At 39.4% G+C, this 22799-nt stretch overlaps 1 protein-coding gene across 1 annotated transcript; it reads right to left on the bottom strand.

Moving 5' to 3' along the window:
- Positions 1–13467: 13467 nt before the first annotated feature.
- On the bottom strand, positions 13468–18582 carry LOC145998315 (deleted in lung and esophageal cancer protein 1-like). The gene has a single exon (XM_083134721.1). The coding sequence runs from the start codon at positions 18355–18357 to the stop codon at positions 13468–13470; it is 4890 nt and encodes a 1629-aa protein (XP_082990847.1). The 5' UTR covers positions 18358–18582.
- Between the last annotated feature and the right edge of the window lie 4217 nt (positions 18583–22799).

Raw genomic sequence — 22799 nt, 5'->3', positions numbered from 1 at the left:
CAACTCTGATAAGGAAATATTTCCTTTCGAGAGACCATTAATAGATTTACACCAATATAAAAACATCATTTTTAATAAAAAGCAATAATTAGACAATATCTAACACTTATTAAAAACATTCACCTATCTTCTAATTTCTTGACATTTTGAATCAGTCGTTAAAGGAATTAATTTGCTTGTTTATAAATGTAGCAAATTTATTTGTTTATGTATGTTTATAAATATATATAAATAAATTAATTAATTAATGATATTAATTATTTAATTAAAATTGACATATATTTTATGACAATTATATATACAGTATGTAACATTGTTATTCGTACACATAGAATTTCCAAGGAAAAAATGTCATATCTACTAGTAAATATAATCATTTTCATATTACCTGGAAATTAATGTTAATGAATGTTTCACCAACAAATGTCAATAAAAATGTATGTTCAAAGTGTATAAACAGAGCATATAAACTTGTGTGAAAAGAGAAAAACACGCTGTTTCATGCAACATTGTTATTCGTACAGGCAAGAGTTTCAATCTTCCTCGCATACAGCGCCACCGCTATTCGGGCGATTTCGTGCAGTTTGCAACTTCGTAACAAGTTTGAACATGCAGGCGCGCTCCCCGTCAAGCGGAATGCTGGCGTAGGTATTGTTGTAGGCCTATCGTCTATCTATCAGCGTGTTCGAAATGGGCAAGGTGAAGGAACTTAGTTCCGATCTGAAGGATGTTATTATAAATTTGGCTCTTAGAGGTTATTCGTTAAGAAAAATTGGACAAACAGTCAATAAATCACACTCCACGGTTCAATACATAGTAAACAAATTTAGAGAGGAAAGTTCAACACAGAATGTGCCGAGAAAACCAAAAGAGACGGTTGAATAAACGTGATGAACGCTTTATTTTAAAAAGAGTGCGAGAAAACCCAAGACTAAGTGTTCCTCAGTTACGACCGTTAGTAGATAATGTTGCTGGCAAGATGATGTCCGATCAAACTGTCCGACGTGCCTTGTGGAAGCATGGATATCATGGCAGAATACCACGAAAGACGCCGTATGTGAATAAGGTGAATCGCAGTAATAGACTTTCATCCGCGAAAAAGCACATCCACAAGGACCAGGAATTTTGGGATAGTGTCATATGGTCAGACGAGTCCAAGATTAATATATACGGGTCAGATGGGATAAATAGGGTCTGGAGAAAATCAAATAAAGACAATGATCACATTAACACAGTTCCAACAGTTAAACACGGTGGTGGGTCATTAATGATTTGGGGCTGTATGTCGTCCAAAGGTGTTGGTACCATCCAGTTTATTGATGATTTCATTGATGCATATGTCTATTTGGACATATTGAAGAACAATGTACATTAAAGTGTTGCGCTAAAGTAAAAAGCCCCTTTAAGGACGAAGCATGTGGCAACAAGACAATGTGAGTTCTCATTGAGGCTCGTACCAGCGTACAACCTCAGCGGTGCATGCGACGTTGAAAATTCAAGCACATTATATTTAAAACCTTGTATTTCCATCAACTTTCTCCTCATTTATTTTTCGCCATCTGCACTAATAATGCAGTTTATCCTATCGTGTCAGACCTTTGAAACAGCCTGTATATATACAGATTATAAAAAAATGAACTAATATTATTTCGTGGGCTTAGTCTGACACTACTTTTGATGCCACCGTTGAGTCCTGGAACCTTCAAAACATAAGGTTTGATATCAAACATGATCACATAGCTGAAAGGGTTATTTTTAGACTTTTCGCGGCCATATTGGCCGCCATGTCCAATAAAATTTCGTAAAGTGAGTCTTTTTTAATTTCTTATTATCATAATACAGTTATAAATTGCAAATTAGGTGGAAATAAGATGTCATGAATGATAAATAACGGCAATGAACAGGAATAGAATCTTGGCAATGTCCGCCATTTTGAAGATGCCATTACAGACAAACGAGGGCTTAAAAACTTGGGACCTGGGGCGTTTTAGGTTCGGGAATTAATGTAGTATCCGCCCCCCAAAGGGCACGTTCTCCGCCGAAAGTGAAATATTCTTCCATTTTTTCTTGCTTTCCAACCGCACTATTGGCGCTTATTTTCAAGATAAGCATAATTCATGCTACATAACAATTAATCATAAGCAATGTTGACATAACTTTATAAATATATTAAGAACGCCCGTAAAAGGAGGCCAGTGTGCACTGTCCTCCTCCCCCGAGATATCTGGGAAGAATTAATATAATTCAAAATTTTGCAATTATAGCGTGAAAACATAGATGAGAGGTACTGTGAAAGACAGATTAAGAGTCTATGCAAATTAACTTAGTGCTGGTGATGCCTTATGATAATTCTCTTAACTGGGGGAAAGCATATCTCTATAATGGCCTCCCCGATGGCGTAGTGTTATTGTTGTAGCCTTGTAATCGAGTGGTACCGGGTCCGATACCCGGTGGAGGCACATAGTGGTTCGGATTCCACTTTAAACTGTAGGTTCAGTCCCGATTAGCCTTACTGTGCATAAATTGGACTTAAACACCAACTCAATCTAGACAATCAATCAATCCTCCACTTTAAACATTGCCGCTCCCCCCCCCACCCCTTCCCGAACACAAAATATCCTGCGGGCGGCCTTGAAATAAATGGTTACTGAATCCTCGACAAGAATGTTTTCAGGTAGTGTCTGCTGCCACGCATGTTCTTTATCTGCTGTAACCTCAAAAGAGACATGCGCGTGGCAGCAGACTCGGTCTTTGTTTTATCGTGATTTCATCATGCTATGTATGAAATTACGTCTGTAACACATACTGTGAAGTTTTAGCGATTACTTTCACAAAAATGTTTTAAGATTAGGTCCCTTAGTATTCTTCTAATAATAAACCTAAATGCTCTCGTAGTTAGGTTAGGTTCTGTTAGCATTAAAATAATATCGCTACATGCTTTCTAAAAAAAAAAAGTTCTAAATTACCTGTACATTAGTTCCCACTAGTCATAAACTTGCATTTTTCTCGTCTTCATCTGTTCTTAAGATTTGTAACTTGCTCTTAGCAGACGAATTACGTGACAGGAGCAAATTTGACGCTTATTCTTACTGCTGACACGTGCGTGGCAGCAGACTCGGCCATGTTTTTATGTTGTGTAGGTGAAAGTACCCTTTCTTTACTGAAATACGCAGGTCGCTTGAACAGTCAACACCACTAACAGCAAAGCACTAAGAAAAAAAAGCAATTAAGTAATACCACAGACAAAGTGATAATACAATGAATTTCCACCCAATCTTATCTTAAGACGTTAGAAGATTATCCACGAGTTGTTCATAGTTCTTTGCAAGGCCGAAGAAAGTGTGAATGTAATTCGAGTGGTGAAATTATAGTGATCTTGTATTGTTTTCTGTAACAGAAAACAGGCTGTATGTTACAGCAACTATTGTTGTTATTGTTTTACAATACCCTTCGGCACTTAAAAACATGGATCAGAGGTACCATGAAGCACAGTAAATTAAGTGGTCTCTGATTCTGATCGATATCTGTGCCAGTGATGTGCCGTACACTATAAGTTTACTTCTACATGCGTTGTCTACACGTAATCTACGCGTAGATTATATTGGGTTGTAGTTTACATAGACTACGTAGACAATCTAAAGTGCATTAAAATTAATTTTCAAGGCTTTCATGAAAGGAAAGTGACATTTTCAACTATATTGGTTCCTAACGAACTGAAAATAATCCAATTTACAACAAAATTTCTCTTCTCTTCTATCAACTATGGAAGAAGATAAATAGTATGCAAAAAAACAACAGATGGCAGTCGTGGGGCAACATTAGTCTTTTTCCCATAAAATATTAGAATATTTCCTATGTTAGGTTTTTCCTACGTGAGAAATTGTTCGAATTTGTAAGGAAGAGCATGAAAAGTTCTTCTCACACATCAGCAACTGATACGCAGTATAATTTTGTTTTACTTCCACGGCGCCCTTTGCTAAGTTATCACCTTTCGCTATGTTGCTTATATAGATTACGTCATCTATGTGTTTAAAATAGTCTACGTGTAGAATGTAGACTACCTTTGTTTACGCGTAAACGCACATCACTGATCTGTGCATTGTGGAAAAGTACAAAAAGAAAGAACTGTTCATCAACGAAGATAGGCTAGATGTTTATTGAAAGGAAGGAAGGCGAATCCAGTTTCTATTTAAATAATAGACCGAGTCTGACCTTGTATACGACGTCAAAGTATTTTCAATTCAATTTGAATTTTATGATGTGTAAAGTAATATTATTGTTATTAATAATAATAATAGCAATGATAATAACAGAAATAATAGCAATAATAATAATAATACAAGTTTCTATGATTAAGCACCCCCGTGAGAAAGAATCCTGCGGACGTCCTTGGTTCTTTCCTCTCCTGTTCCCCAGAAAACTGTGACACACATGTGGAAATGCAATCATCCATGCAGTTCACCCACCATCACCGAAGAACTCATAAGTTTCCTTAATGTCCACTTCATAGACAACATGACTTGACGTTAGAGCATTACCGTTGTGTAGCGAAACTGCTTTAAGAGAGAACTTGGAGAAATCAATAAAAAGTCTCCAGCCCTCGGTCTTATGTGATATATTAATCTAGGCAAAGAAGCCTTTGTCATGACCAGTGGCGTGGCGTGGATTTTTAAAAGTGTTACCGGTTATCAGTAGGACATTTAAGGGAGACTTCGGCGCCTACCCACCTCATGCCCCCCCCCCCCCAATGTCTTCCAAGTAGTTCATATAATATTAATCTGGTACGTATGCAATTCAATACTAGATTTTGGTAAAGTTATTAATCAGAAAAAAAAAATGTTGACATAAGGACTAAAGTGAAATCGCAAACATTGGTTGTTGACACAATAATACGTAATTTGATACTTACAGAAACATCGAAGGCTACTTATAGAGCAGATCAATCCGACTTTGAAAATAGTTATATGATGCTGGGATCCCGGGTTCGAAACCTAGCTTGGGCATGGGCGTTTGTGATGTCTATTCATCAATTTAATCATATCATCACTCATCCCCATCTTCGCAAATTAGCCAAAAGTGGCACAAGCGAAGCAAAATCAATCAAATCAAATCAAAAAACTTCTATGATGCTGTCATAAAGAGAAGTTTTTCATTTGAATTTGAATTTTTGGGTGCGTCATGGTCATGGTCCATGTTATCCACATCTGAATTCGACACGTTTTTTTTTTCACCCGAAAATAGAGTACATGGCCAACAAAAGAGTTTAGAAAACTGCACACATCCACATAACCACGGATAGTCGTTATACCACGAAACATTGAAATGTCGGTCATATCCAGCAGACGACTTGGTTTTTAAATCGTTCAAAATAGGCTTTGGCCTCCCTTTCGCCACAATTTCGATTTTTTCTGCAAAATAACGAACCGAAAGATTGCTTCAAAATATCTTCTATCGCACGATTACACACACTGTCCAGATAGGATGAACCCGCCACCTCGGAACTCGGAGCAAGCTTCATAAATTAATTGACAATGCCCGAAAACAACATAAAGACGAAAGACACCAGTCACAAAACTCCCACTGCACAGTCCCTCCCACAAACCGTTGTTTACTTTTGTAACAGCACGTGAAGCACCCTCCTTGCCCCCTCCCCTCTCAGCATCGGCCCTTCCCCAATATTTCGTTCGGAACCTGCAAGAAGTCCAGTTCTACTAATGTTGCCATCTTAGTTCTTTTGAAACCAGATTTGCCCAAATCGCGAAACATTTTCGTTTCAAATAAGACGTATGTAGAGTAGATGTAGTCTTCATCTGTTTCCACTCCCATGTTTCGCTAAATCCACTGAAATCTCATTTCTGACACCACTACTATTTCGTATATTTTACGTCCTTTGCTACCTTTAAGGCTTTCGCTTTATAGGATAATCGTGACGATGACGATGCGTGGTGAATTATTGAAATAAAATTATTATTTCTTTGTGTATGTAATTATTAATTTTTATAACTATGTAAGTAAAATAATAACAACGAACATTGAAATAACAATTTCTTGCTGAGGATTCGAACCTGCGACACCTGACACTTCAGAGCGTGCTAAGATAACAATCGTAAAAATATGCTTGTAAGTATTGTTTTCACCCAAAAACAGTTCTACCACCTCAAAAACATTGCTTCAATCCGAAATTATTGCATTCCTGCGACAACGTATGTCAATGTCAATCTGTATTATCAACAATTATCACAAATTCCAGTAACCGAAATAATATTATATGTGTGAAATATAGAATTTTAGGTTGACATTTTTAGAAGGACAGCGGACCCCTTGACCATACCCATCCCTCTCCTCTCCTTCTCGTCCATGATGTCGAAGAAGGACAAAGAGGACTTTCATAATCACTGATATTTAGTGTAAATACAAAATATCACTTGGTAGTTTGCTTTTGCCCCAGTGTGATTTGATTTTTTAAAATTTTGATTTGGCGATTTAAGTCCATTTCATGAACAGTAATGCTAATCGGGACAGTTTAAAGTTGGATCCGAACCACTTGTATCTCCACCGGGTATCGAACCCGGAATCCCTTGATTATAAGGCGGCGACGCTACTAACACTGCGCCATCGTTCCCCAGTGTGACTGGACACCTTCAGAGTAAGATAGACCCGATTAGGCGACTTAGCTCTTTTCTGTCAATTGAATATGGCAACACTGGTATGTTTCCTGTAAGGATCACCGGCAACTGCGCCGGCTAAACAGCCCGCCTCCTCCTCCCGCCATAGCAGTCTTTACCGCTACGCCAAGTCTTCCTTTGGTGGGCTCAGGGTCCTTCCCTCATGTTGCCTGTGGAGCGTACCGGATCAGTCCTCCTCTTCGCTTTTGCCGGTGTCAGAAAAAATGTCAGTCTGAAATGTTTACTTTACGACAATATTACCAGTTTATGTACGTAATAATATTTTAAGACAGGTTCTTCAATTCTTTATATTTTAGTGTTACCTGCGGTAACAGCGGCTACATGCACGCCACGCCTCTGGTCATGACATACAGTCAGGTCAGGTCCCCTTCCTTTTGTTTCGAAAAAAATGGAAGACATTCTTTGTCTGCAGGGAGTAGTTAGTGCCTTCACATCATCCACCAGGTGATTCCACTGTTGCAGCCTTAAGGTCAAGAATTCGACTTTATTTTTGGGAAGTTCTAAGTCCCTGATTAGGTCATTTAATTCGGCCTGTATTACCTTGTGGTTTACAGGATTCTTGTTTGGAAACCTGATGGTAAGAGACCTGTACGAAGGCCAAGACGAAGATGAAGTATAACCAGTGTTTTATTTAAGAAATTTCCAGTGGGGAGAAATTCTACTGACAGTCTAGGGACAACATGAGATAATGACTTTATGCCATATAACATTCCCCCCTTGATAAAATTTATCAAGCAGAGGGGGGAAATCCCCCTCATCCCCCCTACAAATACCTTCCTAAGTTAAGCATGGAAAAGCGGATTGACCTTGCCCACTAGTGGCGGCGATTGGGTTTCAAAACCGGCCGGGGGGGCAAAGACAGTATATTTTCCTATGTATATAAGGTTTAGCATAGTGCGGGGGACAAGGTGGCGAAAAGTGGGGGCAACTTCCCCCCTCGCCCCCCTAATCGCTGCCATTGTTGCCCAGGATACGGACAGATGGAAGGCTTGTATTGCTGCAGCCATAGTAAACCTTTGGGTTTAAGAAGGCTAGAGAGTTTGTTAGTTAGTTATCTTGTGGGGTTCACTAGCTGCCAAAGGTGGTGAAATATTTCCCTGAATACATGACATGTCGGAATGGAGTGCTGTTGTTGGGATGCTACGTTGTCAAACAGCAACCAGTGTTGCCACGTCGCTGTATATATACTTCATATAAGAAGTTTGTCTAACAGTACTCTGGAAACACTGTACAACTTATGCTTGATTGATTGAGTTAGTGTTTTAAGTCCACTTTATGCACAGTCAGGATAATCGGGACTGGACCTACAGTTTAAAGTGGGATCCGAACAACTTTGTGCCTCCATGGGGTATCGAACTCGGGACCCCTTGATTACAAGGTGACAACGCTACCACTGCGCCATCGGTGAGGCCCTACAACTTATGAAAACTGACCAATGTTGAGGGGATCTGAAACAGCAAAGGATGGCGCGATATACTGGAATGCAACGTGCCAGACCGTCAGCAATGTTGCAATATATGACTCGAGTTGAGCTGGATCCCTTGAATGTGCCCCTTCTCCCTCACCCCCCTTCTGTTACGCCAAAACGAGAGGCAATCAAACTTTTAAAATATCATTTCCGTGTTCAGCATCCTCAGATTAGTAAAGATTGGGTATTTCAGTTCTGTAACAAAATGTGTTTATAGAACAGTGTAATCGTAAAGAAAGATGAAGATGAGTGATGATATGATGATAGTGAAGAACACCCCCACCCATTCTCAGACTGGGATTTTAACCTGCAATCCCTGGCCTCGTAAAATGTTGTGATAAGAACGACGCCACAGAACTGCACGTTATTGCTCTGGCAAAATGTAAGGTTAAAGGAAATTTCCGCCGTACTCACTTGGATTTCTTGTTACGGACAACTGTGTGCCATGACGCTAGTGAAATTAGCAGACAGGAGACAGCAACACACCTGTTTTTATTTGCGAAGTGTAAATAGGATTCTTTTTCGGAGGAGCTGGAAGTGTAAAGTTTGAGTTTTTGTTTTAGGCTAATCGGGACTGGACCTACAGTTTAAAGTGAAATCCGAATCATGTGTGCCTCCGCCAGGTATCGAACCCGGGACCCTTTTTATTTGCTTTACAGAGATTTTTTACTGCTTCCATTTGAAAATTTTAATTTTCTTAATATTTTGGGAGGGGCTGCAGCCAAACTAGCTCCCCCTCCGTACACCACTGTTTGCGACCTCAACTTTCTACGGATTTCCTGTCATAAACTCTTACTCAGCAGAATTATGAACCCTAACATGCAGTGCCGTGGTCGCAAAATTTTCACACGGTATATGCAAATTTTTGCTAAACGTTAATGGTAGACCATGTTTCCATTACCTTTGGATAGTGTTTCTATCAATATATGGATGAAACCAGTTAACACCTGCAAAAAATTGCCGGCCTCCTTGGCAGAGTGGTTAACACACCGTGCTACGACGCCATGGGTCCCGGGTTCGAATCCCTGCCTGGGCATGGATGTTCTTTGTAAAGCGGGCCATCCATTTACAAAGAAAATGGCAGGGAAATGCTCCTAGCCCATTGACGAGACCCTGCGATTGTCAAAAGCTGGAGTCGAATAGTTCCACACTTGCAGCTAGAAAATCAATGCCGCTCATTTTTCTTGACTTCGCCCATCCATTACGTTCTGTCAATTTCTCGAGCCATTCTCAAGACATGGCTCCTGTCCTTTCAAAACACAGAGCTGCCCCTTTAAAAAATAAAAGAAGGTATAGAGAATTGTACACCCAACGGCAAAAGAAATGGTTGGCGAATTATCCATCACCATTTCCCTTCACTCTGTTGTCTCCAATCTGCTGATCATGAATTGAAATAAATAGTCAATCAGCAGATTACAACATTTGCCTCCCATCAACAGAATTCCATTCTTTAAAAAAACACAGTATGTAGAATAGAAAAGAATGAACATAGCGATGGACAATTTGACTACTATTATCGTTGCCGTTGGCTGTACACACAGCCATACGAATTTTCTGAATAAATTTAAAACTAAACGACTGTGTATATTTAGGAGGGGAGGGCTCCGAACCAAGTGTCACAGAATAAAAAAATATGGTAATAATATAATAATCCGTAGAATATGATAATAATTTAATTAATCGTGCGCCATTGCGCCACAATTGAAAGTGTGTTCTTTACTTTCCCATTCACGTTTTTCTAGGCCTGATATAGCCATATTACAAATAGGCACTCGTCACTAGCGTCTTGCGATATTACTAGTACTGCGTTCGAATCCCGTATGACGTATGGATATTTGCGTGGTGTAGCAGAGTATAACGAGCTTCATGACACCACATATCAATTTTTGCAGTCTGAAATCCTGGGTTCAAATATCGGATGAAGTGCATGCTGATTTATCGCTCATCCATTTCATCAAATCAACATATTTCCCCCTCTAGGTTCCGGCGCCAGCGTAACTTGGGGCCTACCATTGGGAAAGGGGGGAGGGGGCAGAACATGAACATTAGGTTGCCAAAAGTTTATTTTTTAAAAAATCTGCCATTGTACAGTCATGTACACTTCTGGATTGTAACAATAACATTGTCTCTCAATGGAATCGTTACAACCCAGAAGTGTCCGTGACTGTACATTTTAGGGGATCCGGCATCCCACCGCTATGAAAGTAACAGAGGGTGGGCTTGTAAATATCATCAGCTCCAGCGGCTGATTATTTTGAGTCGATGACTTTTTTTATATTCCTTCTGAAAGTTGTTCGGAAGGAATTAATTTTCTTCACCACAAATTCTCCCATTGCACTCAGTTCCACTACACCAGCCATGTCAAACTCAAGTCGTGAGTAGGGCCGCATAACGTTAATGTCAAAACTCTTCCGGCCGCAGATCTCGAACCCCAACCACTTGAAGTCCAAAACTAAGGGCCGGGCCCTGTGGCCGAGTGGTTAGCACATCGCGCTGCGACGCCAAGGGTCTCGGGTTCGAATCCCGAACGAGCTTGGTTGTTTCATCATTTCATAACTCATCCCCATCTTCGCAAATTAGCCAAGAGGCACAAAACGCGAAATAAAATAAACTAAATCAATCAATCAATCAATCAAAATCCAAAACTAAGGGGTTGCCTTGACATGGTTACTATTGCAGCATCGGTATATGTTTGAAAAGAATATGCACAGAGTCCCCATCTTAAGTGCCATAAATTAGCAACCGCAGGGGATGCAAAAACCATAAGGCTCACCCCCACCCCCACCCTGCTTAGAACTGAATGATTACAGGATTACGCCCGCGTGTGTGTAATTGTAGTAAAACTATTTTAATTATAATCCTTACCGGCTTTATTGAAATAAAATTAAACTGAAATATGTGTTTGTAGTCTGTGATACTATTTATTGATTACAATTGTGCAAACATTTTGACAAGCAGCTTTCCATGGATAATTCTAGTTTCGTTTCCCAGAGATTTGACACATGTTTTTAGAAACTAGCTTCTTAATGTCCGCATTATGTTTTTGTGAGCAACAAACTCTTAATGCAGACAACAAATGTTTGTCAGTCATTCTTTATCGTTGGGCTATTTTATTAATCTTCATAATGGAGAAAGCTGTTCACCAAGGCAAGTGCTGCCAAAATCACTAAAATTACATCAGCAAAATCTCTAATCGGAGGTTACTGCTCTGGGAGATTTGAGAAAGGTCTAGAAATAGCCACCCCGAGATATTTTTCTCTTTCAATAAGAGTCACATTGTAATTCGATAAGTTCCATTTGAAGGTCGGGTCTTGCATTCGCAAAAAGACTATAAGTTTACGTCTACACGCATTGTCTACGCGTAATAATATACGAAAATTACATTGGCTTATAGTTGACATAATCTACTGTAATGTAAACAACAGGGAAGAAAGAAATCCCAGTGCTCTTTAAAAGAGGAAGTAGTAAAGTAAGTCGATAATCTGGGCCTGTAACCAACTTATGACCATCCGACGTAATGTTATCGAATTTTCACTAACGATGGAAAAGGGACTACCAGAAGTAACAAATGACAGTCATAGATGAAAACTGACATTATTTTAAACACTGATAAAAAAAAGGAAAGGCTAAAAATATATTTCTTCGCCTTGTTACTGCATAGGAAAGTTCATGTGTCTTTAAAGCAGATTTTTCCACGCATGTGTGAAATGGTGGAAATAAAAGTAAAACCAATCTTTTCATTCTACGGACATCGCATTTTTTAAGGTGTGTGGTGTCGCGACAGGTTTAGTTTTGCAATTCAATTAATACCTAGTGAATTGGTTGAACGTAAATAAAAACACTCCTTAAAACACTTATTTCTGGATCAGGGTATAGTTAACACTTTCTCTTTTCACCTGCTGATGCTGGTTGCTGCTTCTAGCACGATGCGCGTGCCTTGCACGAAGAATGTCGGTCTCACTTCTCGCACAACACTTTAGCAACCTTGTGTTTTTGACGTCACGGGAGAAAGCTTTTTAATTTTAGGCCACACGCCTACGTTGTTAGGTTAGGCTAGCTAGGTTTAGTTCTCTCAGCCTAAATAATCTTTTTATATTGTATTTATGCTAATGGAACTTAACCTAGCAGGCCTAACCTAACTTCGTAGCCATACTTCGTCTGACGTCAGAACACAAGGTAGCAAAACTGTTGTGCGAAGAGGAAGACCCAAGAATGCCGAGAGCCATGTTGTCTACGTTGATTACGTCATAGATAACATAGTTTACATAGTCTACATTGTATACACGTAGAATGTAGACAATCGTTGTTTACGCGTAGACGCACATCACTGACTGGAAGTGAAAGTACGTATTTCGAATTGCACGTCGACTGCAGCGCCAAATACGATCAGTAGATAAAACTGAGGACTCGTTGTTTTCCCCGCGTTTTAATCTCTTGTTTTTCACCATAGAAATCACATATCATTTTCAAATGTTCTTATACATACATTTCCACACATTAGAAGAGCTTAAACCAACAATTTGTTGCCCTAAACCTGTGTTGCTGGCTTTCTACCTCCTTGATTTCAAACAAATGAACAAAGAGTGCGGAAATCACGCGACCGAGTCTTCAACGATCCGTGCTCCGAGCTATGGTCTCGATTGCTTGTGTACTACTTCGAGCTTTCGAACCGCACTAGGTGACGTCACTTCCGTGAAGACCATACTTCAAGTCTGTACTCCGTACCTTTCAGACACAGCCTCAGCCCTTTTCACTGTTAAGATTGTGGAAAATTCACTGGGAAACCCATTTTTTAGGGTAGCACCACAAATGTTCAAAATACCTCAATTCAACTCGACCTGGATGTTATTATGCAAAAAGATTGTTCGTTTGGGCATGTTATTATCCGTTGCGGAAAGAAAGTACTGAACTTTACCTTACCTGTCACTAAGTTACTAAGTAAATCCTCGTGCACATTGCACCGTACCGTGAAGGGACATAGAAAAGATGTGGAGGTAACGCAATTCTCGATCTCTGCTATTTTTGATGTGATCACCACCGTGCTCCGGCCGCTTTACCTTCCAGTGTTGCCTCCCAGGTTTTTATGACCGACCATAGATCATACGCCCCCGGAATCGAACTCGGGTCTCCCGCGTGGTAGTCGACGCCGTACCGACTGTGGTTCGCACGAAGTTGCAGATTCATCCTATATGTTGTTAGAGGATACCCAGATTTGATTTTTAGTTGTAACCTCAATTCTGTAGTGAATCAATACACAAGCATACCATTTCAAGGTTTTATTTAAAATTCACTAGTTTTCATTACATATTTTTACTATCTACCAGGAATGAAATACTTCGAGTTCCATGTTCCTTCTCCAGCGATTGTTATTTCATAAGAATCTCCAGGAAAATGTCCTTGAATTAGTACAATTTCATCATAATGTTTTGCTTCTGTAGGAGCAAAAGTAATTGTCAACTGTTGAAATTGGACACTTCTGTTAGCCGGTTGTAAACTACATGCTTTTGGTTCTATTTGAAATGCAGGATCACCTTTGCGTAAGTAGGCACTGCATTCAGCAAGCACTTCAGACTTATTGTACACAGTGACAATACTATGCTTAATAGTATTCAAGAAGACATAGCCAAAGTTGATGTGAGTTGTAGAAACGCTAAAAACTGGAAATAACAAAGTCGCAGTTAATGGCAAAGATTGAGTCAAGTTGCCCTGTTGCATAATGAGGTCTTTCCTCCAGGTTACGCTTTTTCGTCTCTCGTTCACTTCAAAAGTCATAGATTTGGAAGAAGTTCTACTTTTCATTACTTCAAGCGCTCCAGTAAAATCCTCCTTTGTTAAGGTTGCCTCCAACGTCACACTTCCATGAGAATCAGCAGGTAAACGCACACTATGGGCAGTGCGGTTTTCGTAATTTGTTTCGACTCTCTTTATTTTGAACGGTTTGCTTGTGCTTAAATGCAGAACAGTTTCTGTGCGATTCCGGTTCTTAACCTTGAATACACGTGTGGCAGTTGCTTTCTTAGCAAGCGAGTGTAATACATCGGTTGCCGAAAAGTTGAAAATCAATTCATTTTGCATCAAGTCAGTAGCTGAACCACAGACATCAACAACATTCTCGATTACTGAAGTCAGGTGCAGAATCAAAGGTTGTGCATTACATCCATCCTTTCTGAATGACTTCGGAGCTATTGTTTTATACTTTTCAGATATATAAATAAATCCAACCAGAGTGCCTTTGAATTTTGAAACCTCTTCTTCCATCTGTAGTTCTGTCGGATTGCAAGTGACGTGAATAATGGATTCCCCTTTGGCTTCCAGGAAGCTCGACAATGGGTTAACTTCGAAAACTTCTGAACTCTGAAATCCATAGAAAGGAGACAAGAAAACTTCCATTCTAGGTTCGCTCTCGAGCGTTCCGTCACTTGTATGAAGGACAGCATTAAAAGGCAAGTCTGTGCCATGGCTATCATCTTTCAAAAAGCAGTGCCAGGATATCATTACGCCAATTGAAGAGCCGTTCACTATTTTCAGAGATCGAGTTACCGAAGGCCCTTTAAAAGGAAGCGGGTTGAATCTAAGTACAGGGTAGCCATTAGGGTTCCTAAAAAAGTAGAAATTAACAGGACAACCAACTACATCTGCCACGAGTGCAATAAAATAGGTTGGCCCATGCCCCATTGTACAAGTTATTTCGTCAACATACATTCCCCACGTATCAGCAAAGAATGATACCTCAATTTCAACGGTTTCGTATGGACTAAGTGAACTAGATTCAGGGTGTATGCAAAATACAGCTTCCTTGCCATCCAACATTCGCGCAGCTACTGGATCCCTTGCCTGCCCACACACTTTCACATAAACATCATCCACAGAATCCAATTGGTCAATTTGCTTGCCATAAAAGTTCTTAAGAGCTAATGTGAAGTTGGTTGTAATTGGAGTTTCGTTTCTAATCACAAATCTCTTTTTTATGCATTTATTAACAGACACAACGCCGAAATTTAAGCACATGTATTCGTATTTTATGTGAACCTTATCATCGCCAATTCCTGATATAATTTCAGGCTCAAAAAGCTTATCCTTTAGCCGAAGAAAAGTGACAGCTTTGTTGTCGTCGCTTGTCAGAAAATTGTCAACTTCCGAAAGCGATATTGCGTCATCACTCTCATTTACACTCACCCGTGTGCTTGGTTCGTCACTGACGTTCAACGATTCCTGAGGGTCACTTGATGTTTCCAGATCCATTCGAGACAATTCAGGTAGAAGGGCTTTGATGCTTTCATCCGAAAATCGATTGGTAAAAATATCTTCCAAAATAAAAGCTTCTGGAGCAAATATACTTTTGCAGGACTGAGCCTCGTGGTAAAACACAGTTTTCGTTTCTGGAAAATGGAATGAAACTTTCAAACTTTTCATTTCACAATGTATGGAAAGGAATATTGGATCTTCTATTCCTTCGAGAAAGCACGGAATATAGAATTCCTGGACATCCAAACTGAATTTTGGCACGATGGTGACCATAATATCTGCGCTTTGTCGACCACCAATAACACCTTTTGTAGGATATATGCTGATATCCAGATGCTCCTTGTGCACCCCAACGGCATTGCCCCATTCGAATCCAGTTCGCAATTGAGTCTGATTAACTAACGTAACAGTGTGCTGGGATTGAACGCCTATGTATTGGTTTTTCGCATTGATTAATGGCGTACTCAAGTGTAAATGCCCATACTGCACGTCACCGATAACAAGAATAGACTCAGTGCTTTGCGATCGTGATTCGGTCGCCAAAACAAAGGAGGATACTAGCTTATCCGATCCAGTATTGAGCTCAATTGAAACATCGTTAACGTCATCTGGGACGTGCAAGTGCAATGTTAAAGGATCCAGCAGAGAGTCCAATGCGTTGAAAATCGACTTAGTATTAGAATCAACCGCTACTTCTGTTAGATCCCATTGAACTGGAATTTCAGAAATATTTCTGGTTTGTACCTTCTCCACATGCTTTGCACTAACCTTAACAATGCCAAAGTTTATAATATCGGAATTCATAGCCAAATTGGGTTCATCAATCTCGAATTTAACACCTAACTGAAGTAATTTTGGTGTATTTAGAATGTGGCAGTTTACTGTACAATCTATTACTTGTGGTAAGTTTCCAGAAATATTTACTTGATAAAATTCGCTGTCTCTTGCAGGAATCTCCCCGTAATTTGGTCTTATTTTAATTCTGTAATCGTTCGTCTTGACTGGCTTCCAGCGATACATTTGGGCTGTGTTAGTTTCATTACAAATTTTGACATATCTCGATGTTGAACACGGAACGTAGCCCTTAATGTCAATTTGGCATGGATCTAAGTATATAGTAAATGGGACGAATTGTGTCCAAATTTCAATATTTTTTGATAATATATTGTAAAATTGGGAGTCAATTGATACACTATGTGCCGTACACGGATGGTCAGTAAATGCTTTCCCACTGATTTTATCCAAGTATAAGGATAGAACTATTCTGAACCGACCATAGGAAGCACTGTTCATGCAGCACGAAACAGTAAATTCGACTCCACTATTCGGTTCAAACTGTCCACATTGAGGAGTTATTTCCAAAAGGTCGTCCGGCAAATCATCGAACTGCAAAGAATCGTAGAACGACACCGAAGCCTTTCTCTTCTCCCAATGGTACAATAGTGGTAAACAAGCATTATTTAGAATAAGTATCTTCTTTTCAGCATATCCTCCAGATAGTATTTGACCCAGATCAAGATAAAAATCACATTCGAAGTCATCTCCTATGTCAAACGGAAACGTCTTTTCCACGTCTAAGAAAGTTATGAAATTATCGTCGTAACAAATTCCTGTACCTGTCAATCGTATTGCTTTCATGCAACAATTATCGCACACAATAATAATATTAATGTTATTTTCTCCATAAATTTCCGGGTGAAAAGAGATGTTCATCGTCTCGACTTGTCCTTCTGTCATTTCAAAGCAAACTGGCGATATTGTGAACAAAGATGTCTTCAGTTCATTTCTTGGCAATAAATTCTGTGGTGCCTTACTATTCCACTCTTCCTCGCTGAACAAGCAAAAAGCACCTTTACCACCCACATTCTGCAAGCTTAAATTGAAGCTTATCTCATTACCTATCATACAGGACCCAAAGTTTATGGTGGGTGGATTGTTTCCTACGATATGTAGCAAAGGGTCCATGTATAATATTAACTTCGGCCGCTTTCTTCCAGCAGTTAGGGGAATTTCAATGTTATCTTCACCGCTTACAAGTATTTTAAGAGTGTCATGGTGATCACTCAAAGTATCTGGAACAAATTCTATTTTAATATTGAAAAAACACCCAGGAGACAGAAACTTAGTTCCTTCTTCACTTGGGAGTATATCAACTGTAAACGTAGATGTTAGTAACAGAGGAACAACACGGCACTTTGTTGGAATGCTACCCATATTTTTCACACTAACAACTTTGCTATACAATTCATTGACCTCGTAATCAGTGAAAAGAACATGTCTTGGCTTTATACTGAAGTCAACCTTCTCTAGAAGTTGCCGATTCGTTTTAGTCATAGGTTCGACAGTAGTCTGCTGAATAGCCCTCGATTTCCAGCGAGACTTTCCACTACATTTGTCGTTTTGGTACAAAGTCTTTGTAATTTCCAAGCCAGCAAGATTAACATGGTTTGCTCGCGTTATCCAATCGTATAAATTTGTATCGCTCGTCTCACGTTTCATCTTAAGCATTTGTGTTTCTTTGGCTAGAAAATCAATTTCTTGTTCCTGTTTACTGGGTAAGAGATCTCTGTATTGCAATAAATGGTATTTTTTCACAATTTCCTCTTCCAAATCTCTGAATTGGGGTTGACGTTTGAGTTTCAAAACTTCACGCAACAACTCATCTGAATTGAATTCCTCTTCCCTGTGCATATGTTTTGCGTGAATGCGCATCATTCTGTTCTCTACATCAGAAATGCCGACAAGTTGCTTTTTGTGTTCATTGTAAATGTCAACTAGGTCTGCGACGTGTTTTCTTGTCCTTGGTTCAGAATGAACCGTTGACACTTTCAGATTATCGGCAAAGTGTTCTGGTGGAACATCTCGTTCATAAAGCTCTTGGAAATATTTACGAATTGTACATGAGATGTCCGGAAGTGGCAGCAAACTTGATTTTGGCAAAAGTGGAACAGGATCCATTATACACAACTGCAATATTTCTTATCATACAATTAAGAGTAATCAACGAGAAAAATATTGTTTATGCAACTTGCATTCTGATGTCTTGATGGCGTGTAGCATCTTTCGGCGCAACAACTACTTGCTCCTCGACAGATGAATGTTACATTCTCCATTACAGCATCACCACCATTATTCATTGGGCTTATCGCTTTACATTTGGCAATTTTCCTAACATCCATTTCTCCATTACGCATCATTATCAATGACAAATGTCATTGAACTTAGAACTATATATTTGGCTGTTTATGCCCATCTTTATTAAGCAATCAGAATACTCTCAATCTTTATTAATATTACGGTTGTTCATAATCTGGTTAATGACTTCATTGGTCGCGAAAATGACGTCATATTGTACCTTCATTCGAATCACTCGTGATATGTATTCGTATGAGTGAAATATGAGTCTTATTGTCGCTACAGCAAGACAATAAATATTAGAGACTGAAAATATATGCCATATCAACTTACCTATCATTGCTCAGTGGCCATCAGGGGTGCCCATCCCCCCCCCCAATACCCTGGACGCAGTCCCCCAAAATTCGTTTATCATAACCCCCCCCAAATATTTTGATAAATATGTTGTAACTGATTTTAATCTCAATGCAATAGCCTGCTAAGTGGTCGACATTTTTATCTTAAAATGCTGTACATTTTTGACATGTAGAAAGCTAGCACATTGATTGCTTAGATAATTTGGAATGTCAGAAAATGAATTGTGTGTAAACAGTGTTTTTGGACGGGGAATAAATGTTAAAAAGCCTGCAACTTACTGATAAGATAGAGAAATCTAACCGGGCACACCACTGGCGTACGGAGGATTTTTTTCCGAAGGCGCTGGAATTGTAAAGGTGTTCTGGGAGGAGACGGGATACAGTATAAAGTATTTCGTAAATATAATTTTTTATCTTCGTTTTAAAAGTTATTCAAATACAAAAATGGTAATCGGGGATCGTTTTAAGGGGTGTTTGCATTTATCATTTTGCTCTCTCTCGAGTTATTTATTGCTTTCATTTGAAAAAAAAAATGATATTCTGAAAATTTCGGGAGCTGCACTACCATCAGTTCTCCCCCTCCCCAAACTCTGTCAGTGGGGCAAAACAAATAATCGTGTTCGTGTTACTGATTCAATTATTGTTTCATACCCAGAGTCGTAGACAGTGATCATAGAATTTGGTGCCTACTGCTACAAATTCTTCTCACATCCTTAGAGTATTTAATAGTTAAAATTTTCTGGATTGTATCTCAAGTGTAGAATTAACTTTCTGCGACAAGTTACATTATTTATTTTTCTTTTGTATCGGGTTATTTACAATGCGTTACTATGTAGTATATTTAGTAAAATTACTACAGTACAGGAAATAGACAATACAGTAGCATTTCTAATAGAACAACATCGTTAAAGTGATGCACTGCAGGAAGAAATGGCACGGGCCAAGCTCTGTGAACAGGCTCGATGGGGAATATATTCGAAGCAAAATTCGTGCAATTTTCCTTTGCGACGCTCGATTTGTGGGACGGCGAGTTTTACTGTTGAAGAAGCACTTTTTGTGCTGTTAGGAAAGTGACCTATTCACCTAACGAACTGCATCACCTCCTGAATATTAAAACAACCCTCGTATAGTAGTATATAAACACTAAGGACACCAGGGTTCCCGGGTTCGAATCCGGGGATGGGCATGGGTGTTCTTTGTGAACCGTCCCTTCCTCAACTTCGTCATATCATTACTCATTCTCATTGCCGAGACCAGCCAAAAGTGGCAGAAAAGCCAAACAACAGGTAAGAAACACCAATTTTATCCCACCATAAGAATTCGGGTGTTCGAATATGTTGAGTCCGTAATCTGGTAATGAGAATTTTTGTATTTGTTATTTACCGTGGTCCAGTCCCGATTAGCCTTACTGTGCATAAAGTGGAATTAAAACACCAACTCAAACTCACCCTATGAAGACGGCAAACACGGATAATTGCAAGCGAAGCAAGCAGAAATTTTTTATATCCATTTCTTTGCAAACTTACAAGAATATGAATTTAATTTAATTTGGCGTCAGCACTTTCGCAAGGTGCCAAAAACGAGAAAGGGTGCATCACTAAGAAATGGGGTGAAAAGTGGTACAATATCAAGTAAATGGTTAAGCAAAAACCCTCAATTACTTTTTACGTATAATATTATCACAAAATGTGAACCATAAATTATCTACCGTTATCTGTAAAAAAAATAATAATACAGGTTTTCAGGAGTGGTTACTTGCAGCGCCCTGTTACCCCATCCTTGGATGCGCCTAGTACACTGGCCTCAACAAGTACTCCCGCAGTTTGTTTACTTATACAGCCTATTTGCAGAAGATACAATTCCATCTACACGTGTATCAATATACGCTGTATAAAACACACCGTATTACTAACTTCGTTGACCCAGTACACTGTGAGAGGGGTGCAAGAAATTTTTTAGGGTATTTATTTCGAAATTGGAAATAATACTAATACCAGACAACATTGTCACAAAGGGCCGCGACCTTCACTCCTTCAATTTTTTTCTCTTTTTGCACCTTCAGCACCCACTTTGCCCCTGGGCTTTTGGTGCCCCTTTGCCTTCTCCCGTAGCTAATGCTGAGTCTAACCATCACTCATCCTCATTATCCTAAAGTGGCAGAAAAGCGACGTAAAATAACGAATAATTACCCGTGGACATCTCGTTTAATAGTCGGTGCTATATTTACTTCCCTACTTTTTCGTGCATCCGACGTTTGTTTTAGGAGTGAAAGAACGAAAGTGGATGGTTATGCCAGCCATCGTCAACCCATTTAGTGAATAATTCAAAGCAAAATTCACTTGATACCACACGACTTCCAAATGGTACAGAAAAATGACAGCCTAAATAATGATCACCATACGAATTTTATACCAAAGCAAATATTGCCCCCCCCCCCCCACGAAACTTTAAAGTTCGATACCCCTTACTATACAAATTCTGTGTCAATCTAAGACTTAACATTGATATGCAATATCTGGATATCCCCCCTTCGAGAATTCCTCCCTCCAGTTTAAAGCTCAATCTCCCCCCCTAGTAGAATTCCAGTGATAATCGAAGACTTTACATTGATAGTCAATAATTTTATAGTGTACCCTCCCCTCGAAAATTAATGCTTAATCTCCCCACAAGAATTCGCCTGACAATTTAAGACTTAACAAGATCTGGGCACCCTTAGCAGTATAATTAGCAGTTTACGAAGTGATAATTACATGATGACGAAGTTCAACTTCTGTCCAATACTGAAATGCTTATTCAATCAAATTTCCATCAGAAAAAAAGCAAATGAAAAAATCTCCCCCCAAAATTGGGTGGACGCAACCTGCGTCCACAAACCCGCACGTCGGCACCCCTGGTGGCCGTTATATATACAAGTTATATTACACAATTTCTTCAAATTGTCCTTCGTGTGTGAGCTCTCGTGATGTAAATACAGCGTGGCGTGACGTTTTCCGGTAACCAATAATTTTTCTTCTACAAGGTGATGGGTAAACCTAGTTCTGTAAATCCTGTTACGAATATGTTGTGGCCAGCCCTGGCCCAAAACCATGGTAACGGTTGAAGTTTTTGCGTGCGATGACGTGTGACCGGCCAAGTGAATGCATCACTTCAATGTGAAGTCACGTGAAATGACAAAACGACAGTGTTGCAGTATGCAGATATTAAACACCAGAACAAGAACAATGTCTAGATGAGGATGTGTACTACAGGCTATGGAAAAGGAGATGCGATAACCACTAACGCCGTCAAACGGTTGGGCGGGAACTTTACGTCACATACCATGAAGAAGTAATAGGATCTGAGCTGATTATGTCCTTTGCGATTAGTCCACTCAGAATTAGTTCACTTCATCAAATGATTTACTAAATCTCATCAATTTACATTGTCGAATTCATTATTTGAGTTTTTTTGGGGTTTAGCTACAACATCTTCACCGGAGAGAAAATTATGCTCATTTCTTTGTTTTCCTTGACCCTGTATATCCAGGGTCAAGGAAGTCAGTAATAAGGTGTGTTATATACAGTGTACGTACAACTATAGATTGAATTGTATCTTCTCCAAATATGATGTATAAAGAAACAAACTGCCGGAGAACTAAGTGAGTTTCTAAGCAAAGAAACCTGCGCAGACTCGCGACTCCTGTGCACCGTACTCCAGTGTGGAGGGGAGGGGGAGAGTGGAAAGTCGGGACTGGGATAGGAAAGAAAAATTCCGTCCCTATCACGACTTCAGCAAATGACTTCCCTAAATTTCTGGATCCCGAGCAGTCGGGAAGTACCGAATGGTCATTTTAAAACGGTATTAATTCTTGACGTTTTCTACATTGCAAGTGTCTGGAACTTATCGGAAATTGTTAGTTTTCATTCCAGA

This window comes from Lepisma saccharinum, chromosome 14 (assembly GCF_977018435.1).
Source record: "Lepisma saccharinum chromosome 14, izLepSacc3.1, whole genome shotgun sequence".
Lineage (NCBI taxonomy): Eukaryota > Metazoa > Arthropoda > Insecta > Zygentoma > Lepismatidae > Lepisma > Lepisma saccharinum.
This window is presented reverse-complemented; position numbering and strand designations above follow the sequence as displayed.

Bases quoted from the DNA above. Each gene is read 5' to 3' on its own strand.
- LOC145998315 (XM_083134721.1), bottom strand. From the start codon at position 18,357: ATGGATCCTGTTCCACTTTTGCCAAAATCAAGTTTGCTGCCACTTCCG.